The sequence below is a fragment of the Diabrotica undecimpunctata genome, chromosome 9 (assembly GCF_040954645.1).
Source record: "Diabrotica undecimpunctata isolate CICGRU chromosome 9, icDiaUnde3, whole genome shotgun sequence".
NCBI lineage: Eukaryota > Metazoa > Arthropoda > Insecta > Coleoptera > Chrysomelidae > Diabrotica > Diabrotica undecimpunctata.
Window position 1 is genome coordinate 91,970,674 of NC_092811.1, and position 19,392 is coordinate 91,990,065.

At 31.9% G+C, this 19,392-nt stretch overlaps 2 protein-coding genes across 2 annotated transcripts in view; one reads left to right on the top strand and one right to left on the bottom strand.

The window, feature by feature from the left end:
- LOC140450294 (uncharacterized) overlaps positions 1–13,234 on the top strand; it is an 87,391-nt gene extending 74,157 nt beyond the window's left edge. The window contains exons 7-8 of the mRNA XM_072543836.1: positions 4,977–5,177; positions 11,011–13,234. Coding sequence (XP_072399937.1) covers positions 4,977–5,177; positions 11,011–11,362 — 553 coding nt within the window. The 3' untranslated portion in view covers positions 11,363–13,234. The remainder of the gene's footprint in view (positions 1–4,976; positions 5,178–11,010) is intronic.
- Positions 13,235–13,650: 416 nt separating this feature from the next.
- Positions 13,651–17,750, bottom strand: LOC140451232 (uncharacterized). The gene is made up of 4 exons (XM_072544967.1): positions 16,655–17,750; positions 15,965–16,456; positions 15,293–15,799; positions 13,651–14,135 (listed from the first exon to the last, which is right to left on the bottom strand). The coding sequence occupies exons 1-4, from the start codon at positions 17,748–17,750 to the stop codon at positions 13,651–13,653; spliced, it is 2,580 nt and encodes an 859-aa protein (XP_072401068.1).
- Positions 17,751–19,392: the final 1,642 nt, after the last annotated feature.

Genomic DNA, 19,392 nt, shown 5'->3' on the forward strand with positions numbered 1-19,392 from the left:
ACTAATTAATAAAGTATCTTACTGTCGACTTATTTTCAAATGTACTGCAAAGAGCTTTAAAAAATGTGAACGAATTATTAACAGCTGTTTTGAAAACTAAATATTATGAGACGAATTGGGGATATTATATTACACAAACTAAACCGCTTGCCTACAAAAAATATTAGGAAAATATGATACGACGCGAAAGACTAATGACTTTACAGCTAATTGCTACATAAGTATCAATGTAACTATAGCTCGCAAAATGGGTTCAATTACATTGCAATTTTTAAATTTTTCGTGATAAAATGAAGTGATTGATTGTTGTTTTGAAAAGGTAAGTTGTTTTTTATTTTTGTATTCCTATCATCTGATATTGTAATATCAACAACATTTTTCATAATATATTCTGAAATGCGCTTTCTCTTACTGATAACGAACAAAAGTTTTATTAACTTCTCGTTAATATAATTATGTAGGAATTAAAAATTTTATCTTGTTCTTACTATAGTGCTAAAGCACAAATGTAGTCATAGTCTACCGTATTTTTTTCATAGTGGTCATAGTTTTTAATTGTAGTATAGCTTATGTGTTTATAATAACTAGTGCAGAGAAAATAATAAAAATTTTTACCCTGTGCTTTATGTTTATTATCCTTTATTGTATTGGAACATCTAGAAGTATAGCAATATATTTTAATTGTTGAACAAAAGAGAAAATAAAAACACTTTTTGTGGTGTGCCACTTAACCATACACAAAATTGTACACAAATAGTCAAATGGTAGTAAAAGTTTCCGATATAGGCCGCCAGACGGTAGAGGCACCGCCGCGCTCTATGTCTATACTATGAGATGTTTTTCATACAGTTTTCGGATCAGATTTTTTCAAAACATCAAATTACATTTTCTTTTTGCCTTTCTTTATTTAGGCTAACCGCTACTGTTTTTTTCTTCAGCGTTTCTTCTTAATCTACATTAATGTTATTATATTTACAATTCTTTCTGGAACGAGCTATAATTTTTCTCAAATAACCATTTTGTGTGGTTTAGTCGCCTTAAGGTTTAGCATGCTTTGTCAGATGCTCTTTAAAATCCCTTTTAATATTAATATCGTTTGAGAAATTTTTCCCAGATACTTATATTTCGTTTTGATTTTCAATCTTCTTTTAATGTTAGTTTAAATGGTCCAGTAGTGTGTTCCTACAGTTCAGTTATAAGCAAAATTAGGTGTTGTTGTACACCTAATTCTTTTAGTATCAGTCATAAGTGTATCCATTTGACTCTGTCGAACGCTTTACGATAATCTATAAAACAAATCCATAGTGGGATATTGAATTCCCTAGACTTTTATACTTTTTTTTTGGACTATTATAATAATAGCTTTAAAATTAAATGTTTAGTGAAAATCTCTACGCGACTTTAATACATTAAATATTTTAATTAAAAATCGACATATCTATTGAAATTAGGCAGTAAAAAAGTATGTTATTAAAGATTGATTAATAAATTATTGTAGTTTAAATTCAACTACGTTATAAAACAAACATTGCATGTCATAAACTGCAGTAATCCAAAAATTACAAAGATCTCCCTGTTGTTTGAGTTTTCTTTAATTATATTAATAGGGTAACAAGCATTATAATCCTACCGAAGGGGCTTCTACTTTCATAAACTGTTACACGATTACTCTATCCGATGTACGTACATTTATGAACTAAATGTTTTAGTGACAATGCCTTTTAATAAAAAATACTAATTAATAAAAATGGAAACTTAACTTTTCCACGTTTATAATAGACACTTTCTTATGTTTAAAAATATATAAAACAAGTAATATAAATTACCGCCTTGTTTATTAAAACTAAAAAGTAAAATAAAGTTATGTGTCGGTTAACAATTTATATTTAACTACATTAGCCAAATAATCCTGAAATTCCTCCATGACTAAATTGATGGATATTTAAATAAATTTCAAGTTCCAAAATGTACCAGCTGTAAAATTTGAAAATCTACTACTAATACAATTATTGGCAACATCTCAGGAGATTAGAAGTGTACGCAAAATGGTAAATACGGATCCCACAAATGATTTATCCTGTTGTGGAGTCCACTTAATCCTACATGTTGGTCGGAGTCTAAATAAAGCGCTGCTTAGATAATACTATACACGGTGTATATTCTACTGGAGTTAGTATGATACCGTTTTAGAACGGAGCTCAGATTAACCGCTATATATATATATATAACTACTTCTCGTCGTTACTCGATTAGTACTGGTCGACTGGGCATTTCGGCGCTCGTTTAAGTACTCTCTCGGCGGCGCGCGGGCTCTTGTGATTGGTCCTACCTGTGTGCGAGTGGGCGGGGCCTTGTCTGGCGGTTTCGCTGTTTGTTTTTTCTGTGCGTTAACTGAAGTTGAATTTTTTTGGACGGTTCTTTGCAGAGCTGGTTTCCAAGTTGTTGGAAGTCTTTGGGCATCATCTCGAGTGTTTAGGTTATTTGGATATTTTTCTATTTTTATGGCTTCCCTGATTATTCGCTTGGTTTTGTGTTCGATGTTCGCTAGCATTGTTGTCTGTTCTATATATATATATATATATATATATATATATATATATATATATATATATATACATATATATATATATATATATATATATATATATATATATATATATATATATATATATATATATATTACTAAGATCTGCTTACTTTTATATTAACTTTTTATTTATTAAATTACTTTAATTAATTATCTAGGTGTCGCAAATCATACATAAAAAAAAATAATCTCAGGGTGCCATTTTATTATACAAAAAAAAATAAATCAGCTTAGGTTATACTTATCTTTTCTCGTGGCTTTCAGTATCTCTTAGTTGTTCGTTATCGGGATAAAATAGGAAAAGGAAATAAATAGAAATAACATAAATAAACAAATACCAATATCTTTTATTATCAAAAGAAATAATATGAAGATTTATCAAATAAATGCCATGGGCTTAACTGTCCCAATGAAAATTGTACCACATAAAATAATTTTAATTTACCAAATATTTATCAGTTTGTTTTTTTATAACATTGATAAATCAACATAAACAAGAAATTTGGATATTCGTAAAATAATTACACTTCATATGAAAATTTTGAAATATTGGAATCTTTGTTCATATGTTTTTTACTCAAAAAAATATAAAATTCTGAATATTATAAAAAGAAACTTTTTAAATTTATTAAGCAATATTACAACAATAAACAACAATTTGTAACTAAAATAATCCAGAATTACTTTAATCGTTTACAGCTTAATATTTTAAAACTTCAATTTAATCACTGTCAACGCCACACGAATTTAATGTATCGAAACTCCAAACAACAAACAAGGAGCAAATAAATTTTAGGTTCCCGCGTGACGTATATGCGCGGCCGAACCAAATTTAGCGACGATAATCGGCATACCGTTTAGTCTGTGTATCGTGCTGCGCGCGCAGCGGACCGATCATGTTTGAGTGGGAGAGAGACGAAAGGCATTCGCCGGTCCGGCGGGCCTCTCTCTCTCGTTCGGTGACTCACTGTAACAGACGTGAGCGGGCGTTACACTTTTTCATGAATGACTCCGAGCCACAACCTAATTTAAGACGTTGTCACGTCAAAAGGAAAGAATAACACCAGCTTTCAGAACAAAAAACAATTTAAGTAAATATTTACTACAATTAATCAGTCACCAAGAGAAAGATAGATGAAGGTATTTGTTTGAATTTTGTTGTTAAGGACTCCGCACTTTTCTTATATAAAAGTGGTTTCAGTTAAATTGACTGAAACTTTGCAGATATGTAGCTTTAGTCATGCTGATCAAAAGTTATCATTGCGCCAGAAATCAATTGTTTGATTTGCAGATTTGAGTTAAAGAGGTTCAAAATGTCGTTTTTTAGTCCTTTTGAATAATATATATTTGTAAAATTACACAGAGTTTTTGTAAATACGTGCAACTAATTTCAGGGAGTGATTCTGCATAAAATATATTATCAGTTTGCTTTATAAAGGTATGCACGCAAATGCTTCCTTTTTCGAGATACGGGGTGTTTTTCTAATGATTTATTTATTGCCCTGAAACTGGTTGAGATATGCAAATAAAATTTGGTGAGTTTTAAGAGTTGGTTATTGCGAATTTTTTGACATACAATTAGGAATTTTATGTTCATTATTGGCGCGCATACGGGTAATGGTCTCAATTTTTTTAAGAAAAAATGGTACGCCTCTGATTTTTCAAGTTAAAAATAATTTTTAAATTCGTCAATGAATTTTTGTCAAAAATCTTTCTTCCTTTTTTTACCAAATTTCATCTGCTTATCTCAACTAGTTTCAGGCAATGAATAAATCGTTATTTTGTAAGAAAAATGTCAACATCCTGTGTCTCGGAAAAGGAAGCATTTGCGAGCATACGTTTATATAGCAAACTGTCATCATCTTTCATGCAGAAACATTCCCTACACATGCTATGATTTTCTCTGACTGATATACTTATGTTTAGGTTGATTCCATGTCATTGAACTATCTTACAAGTAAAGTCGTTCCAGGAACGCAATACAACAATATTGGCAATATCATTTTAAAGCCGTTTACTTTAAAATATATAATATACGTCTGAATTGTCAATATGAATGAGTCAGATACAGATAAATTATTAGAAGAATTTTTCACCAAGTAGGTAACAAAAAACAAAATTTGTTTATTTTACTAATGTTTTGTACTTTGAGAAAGATTTCTAAAGTAGACATTGAAATGTCAAAAATAAACTTATTTTAAACTTCAATTCTGGCTTATTCCCATTAAAATAGTAATTTCTTTAAGCTGCCACAAGAACAATACTTATATTCTATTTATAATATAAAAGACCATCAAATGCTGTAAAGCTCTATGAAGCCATGAACAGCGTATTAAAACTAATTATATTTTTTTATTGATTGGTTTAAATATTTTTGTTTCCATTATAGCCTGTGTGATCAACTCAAAACTAGTTATGAAATAGAATCGACCTCAGAGAAAGGCGAGTCCGAGAATAATGAAGATGCTGGAAGTACCAAGTTGTCTTCGCCGAGAGGCCCCCAATACGCATCCTTAAGAACCCAAGTTGGCAGCAGGAATATCCTTCTAGATAACGCTCACAATAACATAGCACCCGTTCTTTTTACACGGTAAGTGGATACATAAATAAGCTCGATCATATGTGTAACTTATTTTCAACTAATTTGTACGTTGTTTGTTGATTAAAGGCAATCAACAATGATAATTAGGTTGATAGAAGTTCAGATTAATATAAAATCCCTTGCTGGATGTCTAAAAGTGTATTTAGCTCAGGCACTTTATTAGTGCATAGAAGGATGCACTAAAATTTAGTGAGCATAGAAGGATGGATAACATCGATACACTAATAATTACAGAAGAATAATCACCACGCTAATTTGACTATATGGACGAGTGTTAAAAGGTCTCATATGTGAACAATATAATCCGTATGAATCTGAGGAGCAAAGTGGGTTTAGAGCTGGAAACAACATTTTTAGTATAGCCCAAATAATAAAAAAAAACAGCACAAGAATAACATTTACTAATGGTGCATTTACCGAAAGCATATGACACAGTACTCATTAATAAGCTACGGGAAGTCCTATATAAAACTTATATAATTATGAATCAATTGAAAAGAAAAGTACTTTAAAAGTGACTAAAGCACTTATTTCCTAGCTGAGTGCTTTCGGCGCTCTACAACAATTGAAATTCAAAATGAAAAGTGAAACCATTTTATCAAATACTGTCTAAACTAAATTACATAAATCTAACTTGAATGATTGTATTGTACATATTATGTTGAAATTTACTGAAGAGATCAATTGACAAGTTATCTCCAAAAACAATAATTCAAATTATAAAGGGTACTCCCGTTAAGATAGGCAAACTGCCCTCACTCCCAGAATTCTATTTTTTTTGCATTTTTTTTACGTTCTATGTGATTAAAAATAAGGCTCAGCGCAGTTTTAGTGAGTCAAAAACGCTTTTTTAGCTTAAATATTTATTTAACAAGTAGCGTAACTCTAAAAAACGGTATAAAAAATAGTCGACAACTTAACATAAATACTAATAAAGAAAAATTACTGTAGTTTGGCAGCATGCACCCTAAAAAAGCAGTCAGAACACAAATATTTCGCGCAAGCAAAACGCTTTGTCCACAAACGTGGAGTCTCCTTTTGAGCTGTTTGTCTTCCATGCTTGGTAACAGTATCCTTATAGCATTGGCTGCAGCGGTTTCTTTTTAGACATTTTACTAAATTGTGTAAATTATTGGCAGGCATTACATAATCGCGTTTAATAAGCACATCTTTGATAATTTCCTCTCTAAATTGTGTTATTTTTATTGATTTATTTGTCACTTTAGAATAAAGTGACAAGGCATTTACAACGGCAACATTTAGTAAAATATCAACAGCAAATTTTCGGTACCATTTCAATGACATCCTTGAAAATGAATTCATTTGATCCGATACATCTATGAAGGCTTTTCCAGTATTATATTCTACTACAACCTGCGGTTTAAGTTTATCTTCTCTTCTTTGTATCACATTTACCATAGAAGTCATATGCTTCGAACTTATAGAAAGCACATCTCGCCGATCCTTCCGCTTTAAAATCATTACACCATTATCATTGTGCCTTGCAACAATATTACCTTTTTTTAGTTTTATTTTAGTAACATGAATTGGATTGCGTTTCCTGTTGGCTCGAAGTGTCCCTAATAAAAAGATTTGCCTATTCAGTAATTTTTGTGCTAAAGTGACACTATGCCAGTTCTCAGCTGACCGTTGAAAGGCGGCCGAAGAGAACATCCAAGCACCTGAAAGTAACTCAGAGCCTCGCAGCAAGACGGTTCCGCGGAGGCCAAGGCACTCGATCGAACTCGGATCCATGAAACCCAACTCATAAGAATTAGGCTCACTTCACATCGCTGAGGCCCGGCACGTCAGCCGTGACCCGCTTTCTCGCCAAGTCCGACATACCCCGATCCTCAGAGCCAATCCTTATCCCAAAGTTACGGATCCAATTTGCCGACTTCCCTTACCTACATTATTCTATCGACTAAGGTTCTTCACCTTGGAGACCTGCTGCGGATATATAAGTTGTCCGCATATAGTGTTCTACCAAAATCTAAATAGGGCTCCATTAATTCCATAACCACTTTCGAGGATACAGATATACCAGGCTGAGCTTCCTTTCCAGCATAAACTTTATATTGCATAGTGTAAAAAGGGTCGGTGCACAACTTAAAAATTTTTACCCCATACCGATGCCTTTTGTTTTGCAGGTACTGTCTAAAACTTAGCCTACCTTGAAATGGTACCATCAGCTCATCTAGACACAGTGACATTTCGAGAATTACACAGTGATTAAACTTGTCCACTAGTAGGTCAATAAGGGGTTGAACCTTGTGAAGCCGATCTCTGGGAACCTATGTTGAGTTATCCGAAATATGAAACATGCTGAAAATAAATATATAAATGTTGTAATAGTGCCTCAAAATCAACTCAAATCGGTTTCTGGCCATGTAGTCTGTCAGTTTGCTATTATATAACTGGGTGTTTTTCCAATAATGAGCCAGAGAGGGCATATCTACTAAACCCATCCACATAAGTATGCCTAAAAAGGTATGCATTTCTTGTCGATTTGTCAGTACCCAGCTTTTAATTCTTGCACTTCTCTTTATATTGGGTCCTCCAAACATTATTGAGCATAATTGTTTCTTTGATTTACTTACAGGGATACCTCTTCTTCATCAAAAAACAAACAAAAGAAATCAAAAGGGCTGGCATCTTGCATTGTATCTATTAGATCGGGGTTTACACCCCGATCTTCGGAATTCGTTTTATAATTTATATTTTTAATCCTTTGCTGATCAGGTATTTGCCAATCTTCAGATATGGGAACATTCTCAGGTGCTGGTTCTTGCTCATTATTTAACTCTTCATTTCTCAAAACTGCATTTTCACTAATTTCATGACTCCGAATGTACACTGTCTAGTGCATACTCTGAGTCCGCTGACATGAAACTTCGAAATAGACGATGATCCGCTTCATATTTCTACAGTCTCAAACAAATGCAGTAATCTCTTCTCTTCTTTGGAATCCATTTTTACAATTTAGAGTAGCGAGTGTATCGGCACTACCTCAAAAATGTGTAACAAAACATTTTTCTTTTTACCCGTAACTCCAATTGAAATAAAAAATACAATCGATCAACTAAAAAATAAGGCTAGTACTGGTATTGATAACATATCTGTAAAAATAATAAAACTGATAAGTGATCATATCGATTCCTTTAACCCATTTAGTTAATCTCTTAATAACAACCAGCCAATTTCCATCCATATTTAAAATGGCAAAAGTTATTCCAATCTTCAAAAATAATGACCCCCATGATATTTCAAATTATAGACCAGTATCTGTCCTTAGCATAATTTCCAAAGTAAGAGAGAAGGTTGTATACAACAGAATGTTAAATTTTATAGAAGAATACAATTTATTAACTACAAACCGACACGGTTTTAGATCAAAAAAAGTCAACACTCACGGCTGCATGCAGCTTTTTTGAACGTATTTATGATGAATTATATAGTAAAACCACGTGGCAGGACTATTTTTTGATCTATCACGAGCTTTGACTGCTTAGACATAACATTTATTCGCAATAAATTATATAACGTTGGTTTTAGAGGGATATTACTAGAATGGGTAATACATTTTTAAGTGACAGGAAGAGTGTTGCTAAAATGAAAGAATTAAGCTCAGAAACATACACTACACATAAAGAAGTACCACAGGGATCCGTGCTGGGACCATTATTATTCCTAATTTTTATTAACGACCTATCAGGTCACATAAGGGCACTTATAATATCAATATTTGCCGATGATACCTCGTTAATAGTCTCTGCACGTACACTCGAGGAATTAAAAATGACAATGAAGACTGTTGTTGATTGCTTTACACGCTTTTGTAATACCAACAGACCAATATTAAACATTGACAAGATGGAAATTATTTATTTTCATTCATACAACTCATCTACCTATGACTATATCTTAACTATCCATGATAGAAACAATATATGTTATCTTCCACTCAATCTACAGTTTTTGGGTGTGTTCATTGATTGTAATCTCAATTGGTCAGAGCAAGTGAATCAGTGAACATGAAATTGAATACAGCTTTTTATTCTATACCTAGAATTAAAAACACACTGCCCATCTCGGCATTAATGAACGTTTATTATAGCCTTGCTTGTGCCACATGTGCTATAATGTATTTTTGTGGGGGAACTCAGTAGATAATAACAAAGTGTTCATTACCCAAAAATTTGGATTATTACCCAATTAGTATTATCAACAATCTTGTAAACCAATTTTTATTAAACATCAAATTTTAACTTTCTACTGCCTATATATCTATAAATGTTTACTTTATGTAAAAGAGGAAATCAATACATTTCCAGTAAATTCAGACAATGACTATTACAATACAAGAAGTGCTGAATCTTTACGAGTTCCTAAACACAGAACATCCAAATTTCAGAATTGCTTCAGATATATGAGACTGACCTTATACAATCATGTGTCAAAAACTGTGAAAGAAATACCACTTTCCTCTGAATTTAAAAAAAAAATGTTAAAGATTTACTCTTTAAACTGACAAACTGCAGTAGCTTCATATTTTACTCGTAAAAATGTTATTTTATATATTTTATGTTTTGTCAATTTTGTTACACTGTGAATATTGTATTATACACATTAATGTTTTTTATACTGAATTCTGTAGTGACGTATCCTATACATTTATATTGATTATATTTTTAAAAAAGCGTATAACTTTTAGAGGTGGCTGCGGGTCCAATTTTTTTAATTTTGTGTATTTGATCAAAAACTATATCTGATTTTTTTTTCAGATTTTTTCGTATAGTGCGCCATCTTCAAAAATCTGAAAAACAGTTTTTTTTATAGGATTTAATGTATTTTGAAGTCTCTAAAATGGAGAAAATTCCCCCAAAACTCCTAAAAACAATTTTTCGGGTTTTTGGAGATGGCGGACCATACAAAAAAATCAGAGATGTAGTTTTTGATCAAACACACAAAATAAAAAAAGAGTTGGACTTACAGCCATCGCCAAAAAAATTATGATTATTTAAAAACATATAAAAATAGACAAATTGCGCTGAGTCTTATTTTTTAATCACATAAAAAGTAAAAATATGAAAAAATTTATTCAGGTTGTGTTGATGTAAAAAAATGCGTTTAACTCCGCTAAAAGCTGTAAAAACCGCGAAAAACATGGCTTTTGGTGGGTTTAAAGGTGTTTTGGCTGTCTAAAATTGCGTTGAGTCTTATTTTTTAATTACATAAAACGTAAAAAAAATGGTAAAAAAATCTTAACGGAGGGTACCCTTTGTGGGGTGTTTAATAAGAAAAAGGAAGCAGATAACGTGTTGATCCGCTTCAATCAAGCATCAATATTTTGCGTAACAAGAAACTTTAATTCTTCAAACCAACTGTGAGCAGTTGATGGGCGCTGTGCTTTATCACAAAAACCAAGATGATTTCGTGATTTAGTTAGGCCAACTTTAAAATATTATAAAATCATTACACAATCATTACATCATCATTACATCAAAATAAATTTTCACGAGAGATTTCCATTTTTTCACGATATTGATTGTTTTGAAAATTTGTTGCTGCTGAACCACGTGATAGATTTTCAATCTATTGAAGTATTTTGCCATAAGAAATTTCAAAATTTACGAAAATCACATTCACCAAATCGAGTAATTTCCGCCAGATGGGCTCTGTGCAAAACTTTTAGTGTACGCCTCGTAGGTAATTGACAATTCTGTAGATAATTTAAAAAAATTTAAGTGTCGCGAGTTCTTTCTAGGCACTAGTTCATAAAATGGTAAAATGGTGTACTTATAATAGACTTTCTGTTTAGAACTTCTCAAAAACTGTTGCCAAAGGAATCAGCTCCAACACCAGACAGCTTAGAAACGAACTCGATGGTCAGCGAGAACTCGACGCCAAACCAACAGCGAGTAGAAGACTGGATCAGGAGTAATATCGATAACGACATCAGTAGCTCAGAAAATTCCAGATCGGAAAATGCCAAAGCTCATTCTTCGGAATCTATCGATAAGGCGCGATATGCGGAAATGGAGGAGAACGTCAAAAGATTTCTGTTTGGTAAAAGCGAATTTTTAAAAACCGTAGAGTTGGGTAAAAATAAATATAAGGAGTTTGAGGGAAAGGGAAGCGACAAGGGAGCAGATACTGTGATTGATATTTAAATTTTGAGAGATTTCGTTTGGGTACATATTTTTTATAAACAATGGAAGTGGTAAATTGACTCTGTAAAAAGGAGACTAACAAGTTGTTTTGACATCGGTTGAATTCTAAAACCAGTTATTTAATTTTACTGGTAACAGCCTCATTTTCACCTCTTTGAAGGCCCTGTTACCTCCATCGCTATGCTTTTCGCGATATTTGTACTCTTCAATCCTTTCAAATCTCACCCTATTCAAGTTGTCCAAGTTTGCTTGTTGGTAGTTTTAATTATTCGACAGCTTACACCTTTTATTAGCAAAGCCCAGTGATTCCAGGCGCTGTCTGATTAAATAGCATGGAGTTTCTCACGATAAGCCTCAGTGGATTGTTAACTGCTAGATTAGCCACACTCACCACAGGAATGGTAGTGGTGAAAGCATGCCTCTTGTCCTCCAAATATTGTTTCAAAAGTTTTAACGTCTTCTATCATTTTTATTATAAAGGGACACATAAGTTTTATTTCCAAGCAACAAATAACACTTGATCTGTACTATTATGAATAGAGATCTTAAATATTATGACATGTACACTGTACATTTCATATTAGAGTATTCTTGAGTCAGTTTACTACTCTCCAACAGCAATTAAAAAAAATCAACATTCCTCTTTTAAGACTAAATTTTTTTATTTTCGCAATTTTAATTATTATTTTATATTTTTTATTTTATATATTTTTTAAATTTTACCAAATATTTTTTTTATTTTTTATTTAATTAATTTAGATTTATTCAGTTTACCGTTATAAATTAAATGCTGTGCAAACTTGCCATTAAACTATTTAGTTACTACCTCATCTTTGATATAGTCCATTTTAGTGATCTTAAACGTTTATATTTATATGTATATATCAACAAGAACTCAGAAGACTTCTCTTCGATGGATAATTAGATGCATTACGAATCCAAGCTTACTGGTAGCTAGTGGACGATGTTGGGAATAAGCTTTTATTCCTATAATACATCTACAGTTTACCCTTGCAAAACACCATTTTTTGCACTCTTTACGTAGAGAAAAGACGTTGCAATGAAAGTAGACGATTGCATTTGCTTTCAGTTCAAACTTCACCATTCTCCTACACGTTTCGCCTCTCATCAAGAAGACTTGTAGCAGCTTGAATTGAAATGAAATTAATTGTGATGAGATGTATTGTCGGAATAAAAGTCTAACTCAAGGAATCAAATTCATCCAATAATGATATAATATACCGTACATTTTGTATTAAAGATGTCAAACTCTTGAATTATTTTTAAAACTAATGAGTAAATTGTTGTTGTTAAATATTGTTTTAAATATACTGAACGCATTAGTACGGTATTACTTAAAAGTTTTAGAGGAAGGGATTGTAACTAAATAGTTTTATGAATTACTTTAATATATATATATATATATATATATATATATATATATATATATATATATATATATATATATATATATATATATTTCAATGTTTTATCGAAAAAGTTCAATTCCTTTGGCGCTTCTTTTATAAAGTTCTTCCATTTTGTCGGTTTAATATATTCTTTTTAGGTGTATACGACAAAACCTTTACAGTTTGTCACCCAATTTAATCGATATCAGTAAACCTAACCTAACTTTTTCTAATATATCTTTAAATGTGTTAGATTTAGGGAACATCACTACCCTATCATTTTGTAAAAGTGGCATGGTGTTCTCTTATATTTAGAAAGGAAATCATTGTAAGATGGGAACAAAAAGGACGCAGAAAAATCAAAAAGTATTATCATGAAATGGCACATACATGATGGTTTCTAAGCAATATAAGTTTACACCATATGCCGATTGCAAGAAAAGTACAATTTTCAGATACAATATAGGTAATATACACTATTAATTTCATTAAAATTAGTTTGGTTAGTCAGCTAGTCAGTCAGTGCTCACATACGCTCATCAGAAAGTAGATCCTAGATATATGTATTCCTCTTTAGGACTGTTGGACATAACATAAAGCTACTTACGATAGGTTTTATTAATTTATTAAGCTTTATAAGAATTGTATAACTTAACCTTAATTCAGTTCACATGTAGTCCATGACCTAAATCTATTGTCATGTGTGGTTGTCATGTCACTGCTGTCACTTAAGGTTCCGTTTGCCAAGTGCAACGTTGCCAAGTATATCCGTACATGAAAACCATACATAACACGTCCCCTTTAATAAAAACAAAATAAACAAAAATTAATTCACATAATATATCATAAGTACATAAATAACAATAATTCACAAATATATCAATAGGTAAATCTATCAGGAGGGCGAATGACTCTACCACTTCTGGAGGTTTTCAAACCAGGTGAAGTACTGTATGATGTAGAAGGTACATTAATGTCATTGATGGGTGATGTTCTATTAGATGTTGAAGGTACATCAATATCTTTGATAGTGTTATTTGTTTTACAGTCCCTTGTATCATCAGGTACATCAGGACAAAGAACTGCTCTCATATTTCCTATACTTGTCCTTCCAGTAGTCACAATATCATTTTCATGACTAGTTTTCACATATGCTTGCTCACAATTTGCATTTGCATGTTGCTGTGCTTCTGACCGTACAGGTCTAAGATAGTGTCTATTACGTCTATAAGCAGTATCATTTACTTTAACCATGTAATCCCTTGATCCTTTCTTTGCCATAACCACTCCAGGGTTCCATTTCCTTTTCTTTTCTTGAAGTAAAATTTGTTGTCCTGATTTTAATTCTGGTAACCTATTTGTTCCTTTGTCATAATAGTGTTTTTGTTTTCTTTGATTTTCTCTCAATTGTGTAAAATATCTTTTATTAGAATGTCTGGGCTTTAGAAATTCCATACTGACTGGTAAGTTGGTTCTGAAATTTCTTCCAGTTAGCAACACACAAGGAGCAGGTAAATTTTGTTTTGGAGTTGTATTATAATCTAATACAGCTAGAAATGGATCTTTCTTAGTTTGTACAGATTTTAAAAACAAGTTTTTTATTGTTTGTATTGTTCTTTCCACCATGCCATTGCTACGAGGATATTGTGGACTTGATGTTGTTACTTCAATATTATATATACGGACAAAATTTAAAAATTCATGAGAGCTGAATGGAGGACCATTATCAGAAAATATTTCACAAGGCAGTCCATTAATAGCAAACAAATTTTTTAATTGTGTTACAACACTGCTAGCCGTTTTGTTCATTAGTTTATTAACAAAAAATGCAAACTTCGAAAAATAATCAACCACAACTAAAAAATCTTGTGAGGCTACTGTCATGAAATCAATACCAATTTTTTGCCAAGGTATTTCAGGTACATCATGTGATTTTAATGGCTCCCTATTGTTGCTCTTATAGCTCATTTGACAAGTCAGACAGTTCAGAACAATGTTTTCTATATCCTTCATCAATCCCGGATAATAAATTGCTTCTTGAGCCTTCTTCTTACATGATACTACACCCTGATGAGACTGATGTATAACATCAAGAAATTCACCCTTCAACTCTTCAGGAATAATTAACCTTTTTTTATAAAATAATACATTCTTTAATAAATATATATCATGTCTGTCAGACCAGAATTTTTTCACCTCAGAAGGTACAGAGCTTTTATGCTCAGGCCACCCATTTAAAACATAATATTTAACTTTTTGTAAAGATGGGTCAGTATCAATTGCATTTTGCAATCTTTTTTCATTTTCTTTTGATGTTGCTACAATAGAATACACTTTTAAATTATTTTCATCATCTATAAAATTAGTATTTATGGTTTTATTCAAAGGATCTCTACTTAAATTGTCAGGAACTTTGAGATTTTTACCAGGAACATATTTGAGTGAAAATTTATATCTCATTAATGGCATTGCCAGTCTTTGGATCCTAGGTGACATTTCATCTAAAGGTTTTTTAACAAACCTAAAAGAGGTCTGTGGTCTGTCTCTATTTCAAAATCTATGCCATAAAGATAGAATGAAAATCTTTCACATCCATACACTATACCAAGAAGCTCCTTTTCAATGTGGTTATACCTCCTTTGGGTTGGAGTTAATGACACTGATGCAAATTCAATTGGAAACCCATCTTGCGAGACCATGGCCCCCAAACCATATGGGCTGGCATCAACAGAGAGTATGGTCTTTTTGTCAGGGTTAAAATAATGCAAAGTAGTGGCTGACGCCACAAGATTCTTTAGTTTATCAAAACATGCCTGTTCATTATGTCCCCAATGCCACTCATTTTTACTAGAAAGTAAACATCTTAGAGGACTAGTGTGTTCTGACAGGTTTGGTATAAATTTTGCAAGATATACTATGGTTCCCAAAAAACGTTGTAATTCTTTTTTATTACTTGGTGGTGTCATTTTTGTAATAGCTTCTGTTTTATCATGATCAGGTGAAATGCCAATATTACTAATCTGATGACCTAAAAATTTCACTTTTGTTTGACAAAATTTAGATTTTCCTAAATTCAAAGTTAAGCCACTCTGTTTAATTTTTTCTAAAACACATTTCAAATTTTTATCATGTTCATTTTTAGAACATCCAAAAACCAAAATATCATCAAAATATGTTATTGTTCCTGATATACTATCTAAAAGTTCAGACATATATTTTTGAAAAATTTCAGGTGCACAGGTAAGGCCATATGGTAATCTCAGATATCTATAACGACCAAAAGGTGTAGTAAAAGTACATAAAAGTGAACTTTCATAATTCAAAGGCAACTGAAGAAAAGCAGATGACGCATCTAATAATGTGAAATAATTAGCCCCTGAAAGCTTAGCAAATAAAGTATCTTGAGTAGGAATTGGAAACCTTTCTCTTTTAACATATTTATTTAGATACACAGGATCCATACATATTCTAATATCAGATCCCTTATTTTTCGGAACAACTACAATAGGATTTTGCCATTCTGTGGGTTCACTAACTGGTACAATAAGGTTTTTACGTACCATATCATCAAGTTTATCTTTAACTTGGCTCCTTATAGCCAGTGGAATTTTTCGTGTCCCACTTATGAATGGCACTGCATCACTAGATAAAGTTATATTAAAATACCTGTTGACCTTTCCTACACCTGAAAAAATGCTCTTATAACTATTTATAATATGATTTGTTTCATTATCTATCATACTAACACTAGGCTGATCACAAACAATTTGAAAGTCTCTTGCTGCCTTTAGGCCTAATAGAGATTTTTGTTTATCATTATTTAAAATATAGAACAGACAATCTTTAAATATTTTCTTGAAAGAGCAAGGTATATAAATTTTACCAACAACATTAATAACATGTCCAGTATAGCTAGATAATGAACTATTAGTATTTTCAAGCATTTTATAATCAATATTTAAATTTTTAAAATCGCTACTGTTCAATATATTGACTTCACTTCCAGTATCAACTTTTAAAATACTCTCTTTACCATTAATAATGATTTTTTGGAACCATTCTGAAGAGTTCGGATTAATTTCATTAACAGTCCACACTAGTACCTGTTCATCAGTTAAATCAGTGTCAGAATTGCTACAACTACTATCGTTATCATTGATTTCATGGACTTTGTTGTTATTATCAGGACAAAATTTACGGTAGTGTCCTTTTTTGTTACACAAAGAACAATATCTGAAAAATGCAGGACACTTACCCCTAATATGCTGAAGTCCACATTTATAACACTGAATATAATGGTTACCTGTATTTTTGTCAGTAACTTTGTGGCTTGTAGACTGCTCCTTCTCATACTTTGAACCATACCTTGACTGTCCTGTAGATCCAGGTCTGTTTTCTTCATTTCTTTTCTTCACAACACTAACACTTTCACTTTCTTTGGATATTTCACGTTGAGTAACAGCACTATTTTCCATAGCCCTACAGATGTCTATAGCTTGTGCTAGTTTTAAATCAGCACATTGTAATAATTTTTCTTGAATTCGTAGATCATGTGTACCCAAAACAATCCTGTCCAAAATTAAAGTATCCTTTTCTTTAAACTCACATGTTGGTGCCAATTGTTTCAAGGCAGTTACAAACTGATCGATACTTTCATTTTGTAATTGATCTCTTTTAAAGAATTTAAAATGTTCATAAATTAAATTCTTAAGAGGGCTGCAGTATGTATCAAACTTACACAAAACAACATTGTACTTCTGATCATCTCCAACATTTTCATACTCGAAGGTATTGAATATCTTTAGCCCTTCATCTCCCAGCTGATTTAGGAGAATAGCGATTTTTATGTGGTCTGGTTTTTCACTTTTGCCGGAGGCTGTTAAAAATAACTGGAACTTTTGCTTCCAAAATTTCCACTCGTGAGAAATATTATTTCCTTGGAAACTAAACGGTTCTAAGCCTTTACAAATATCTGTCATATTGATTCGAGCACAGTATAGCTCCTTTACTTACATATATTTTTTATAGGCTTTTGTCACATGCACCGGCTTTTTACACAACTTAACCTATCGTCACTTTTCCGCTGCCACCATGTAATGTATTCCTCTTTAGGACTGTTGGACATAACATAAAGCTACTTACGATAGGTTTTATTAATTTATTAAGCTTTATAAGAATTGTATAACTTAACCTTAATTCAGTTCACATGTAGTCCATGACCTAAATCTATTGTCATGTGTGGTTGTCATGTCGCTGCTGTCACTTACGGTTCCGTTTGCCAAGTGCAACGTTGCCAAGTATATCCGTACATGAAAACCATACATAACAGATATGTACCAATAATATGTAATCAAAATATAATGCTTGCCGGCGCACATCTGAAAGTAGTTCAAATGTCACGTGGAGTTTCGCGTAAACGTCAGAAATATCGGTATTGATATGTAATGCTAATCTGCGCATTCCAGAAATTAATTTAAATGTCACCTGATAGTTGGCTTAATAACCATTAATGCTTACCGAAGCGCATCAGAAAGTATTTCGAATGTCACGTGATGTTTGCTTTAATCGGTAGTAAACCATCACATATCGGGAATGAACATCTAGTTATTACAGTTTCTCATCAGACAGTAGTTCAAACGGTAGTTCTTTGTATAACGGGTGGTATATCTATCAATGTCGATAATAAAAATATTAGTGATCAACGCGAATCAGAAAGTAGTTCAAATGTAACGCGAAAGCGGTGGTAATTCCATAAATATCAATAATAATATGTAATGATTACGGGCGTACATCATAAAGTAGTTCAAATGTCACGTGGTTTTATGGCGTAATCAGTAAGTGCAATATAATAATGAAGGTACAATGCTTCCCAATGCGCATCAGAAATATTTCAAATTTCACGTGTCTTTTTGAACAACCCATGATAAAACCATAAATGTCGATTGTAATGTTTACCAAAGCATATCAGAAAGTATTTTGAACGTGATGTTTGGTTTAATCGGCAGTAAATCATTAAATGTCTGTAATAACGGATAATACATCAGAAAGTAACTCAAATTGTAGTTATTGTTTGCATAACGGACGGTATATTTGAAGGGCCTGGTCGTAAAACTTGTTAAGTGACAAAATAAAAAAAATGATAATATCACATTTTGAATCTAAAGACTAACAAAATAATTTTTTTTGCAATCAGCCAGTAAATAAAATATTTTGGAAATATAATGCTCTCATATTACAATAAAAAGACATTGTTTTTTATCAAATTAAATTTTTTTTCAACTTTAGAGAAGAAATTTAGAAAAAAATGGTACTTAATAAGTTTTTTATGCGTCTTAGTTAAGGAAATAAAAATCTGTTAAGAAACTATAAAAATACTTAACAGGTTATTAATTACTGGGTCAAGTTAGCATAAAATTGTTTAGTTTAAGATAACTTTATTTGAGCAAAGTTTATAAGAAACAAGAGATGAACAGAATTTAAACAACAACTGAACATAAAAAATAATTTTAAACTGTTAAATCTTGAGATTTCGGTGAATAGTAGAAATAATGATGTACTGGTGGAATCCACTAGAAGCATGACATCACATGGCCTAGTTTTGACTCTTCTATGGGCAACGCT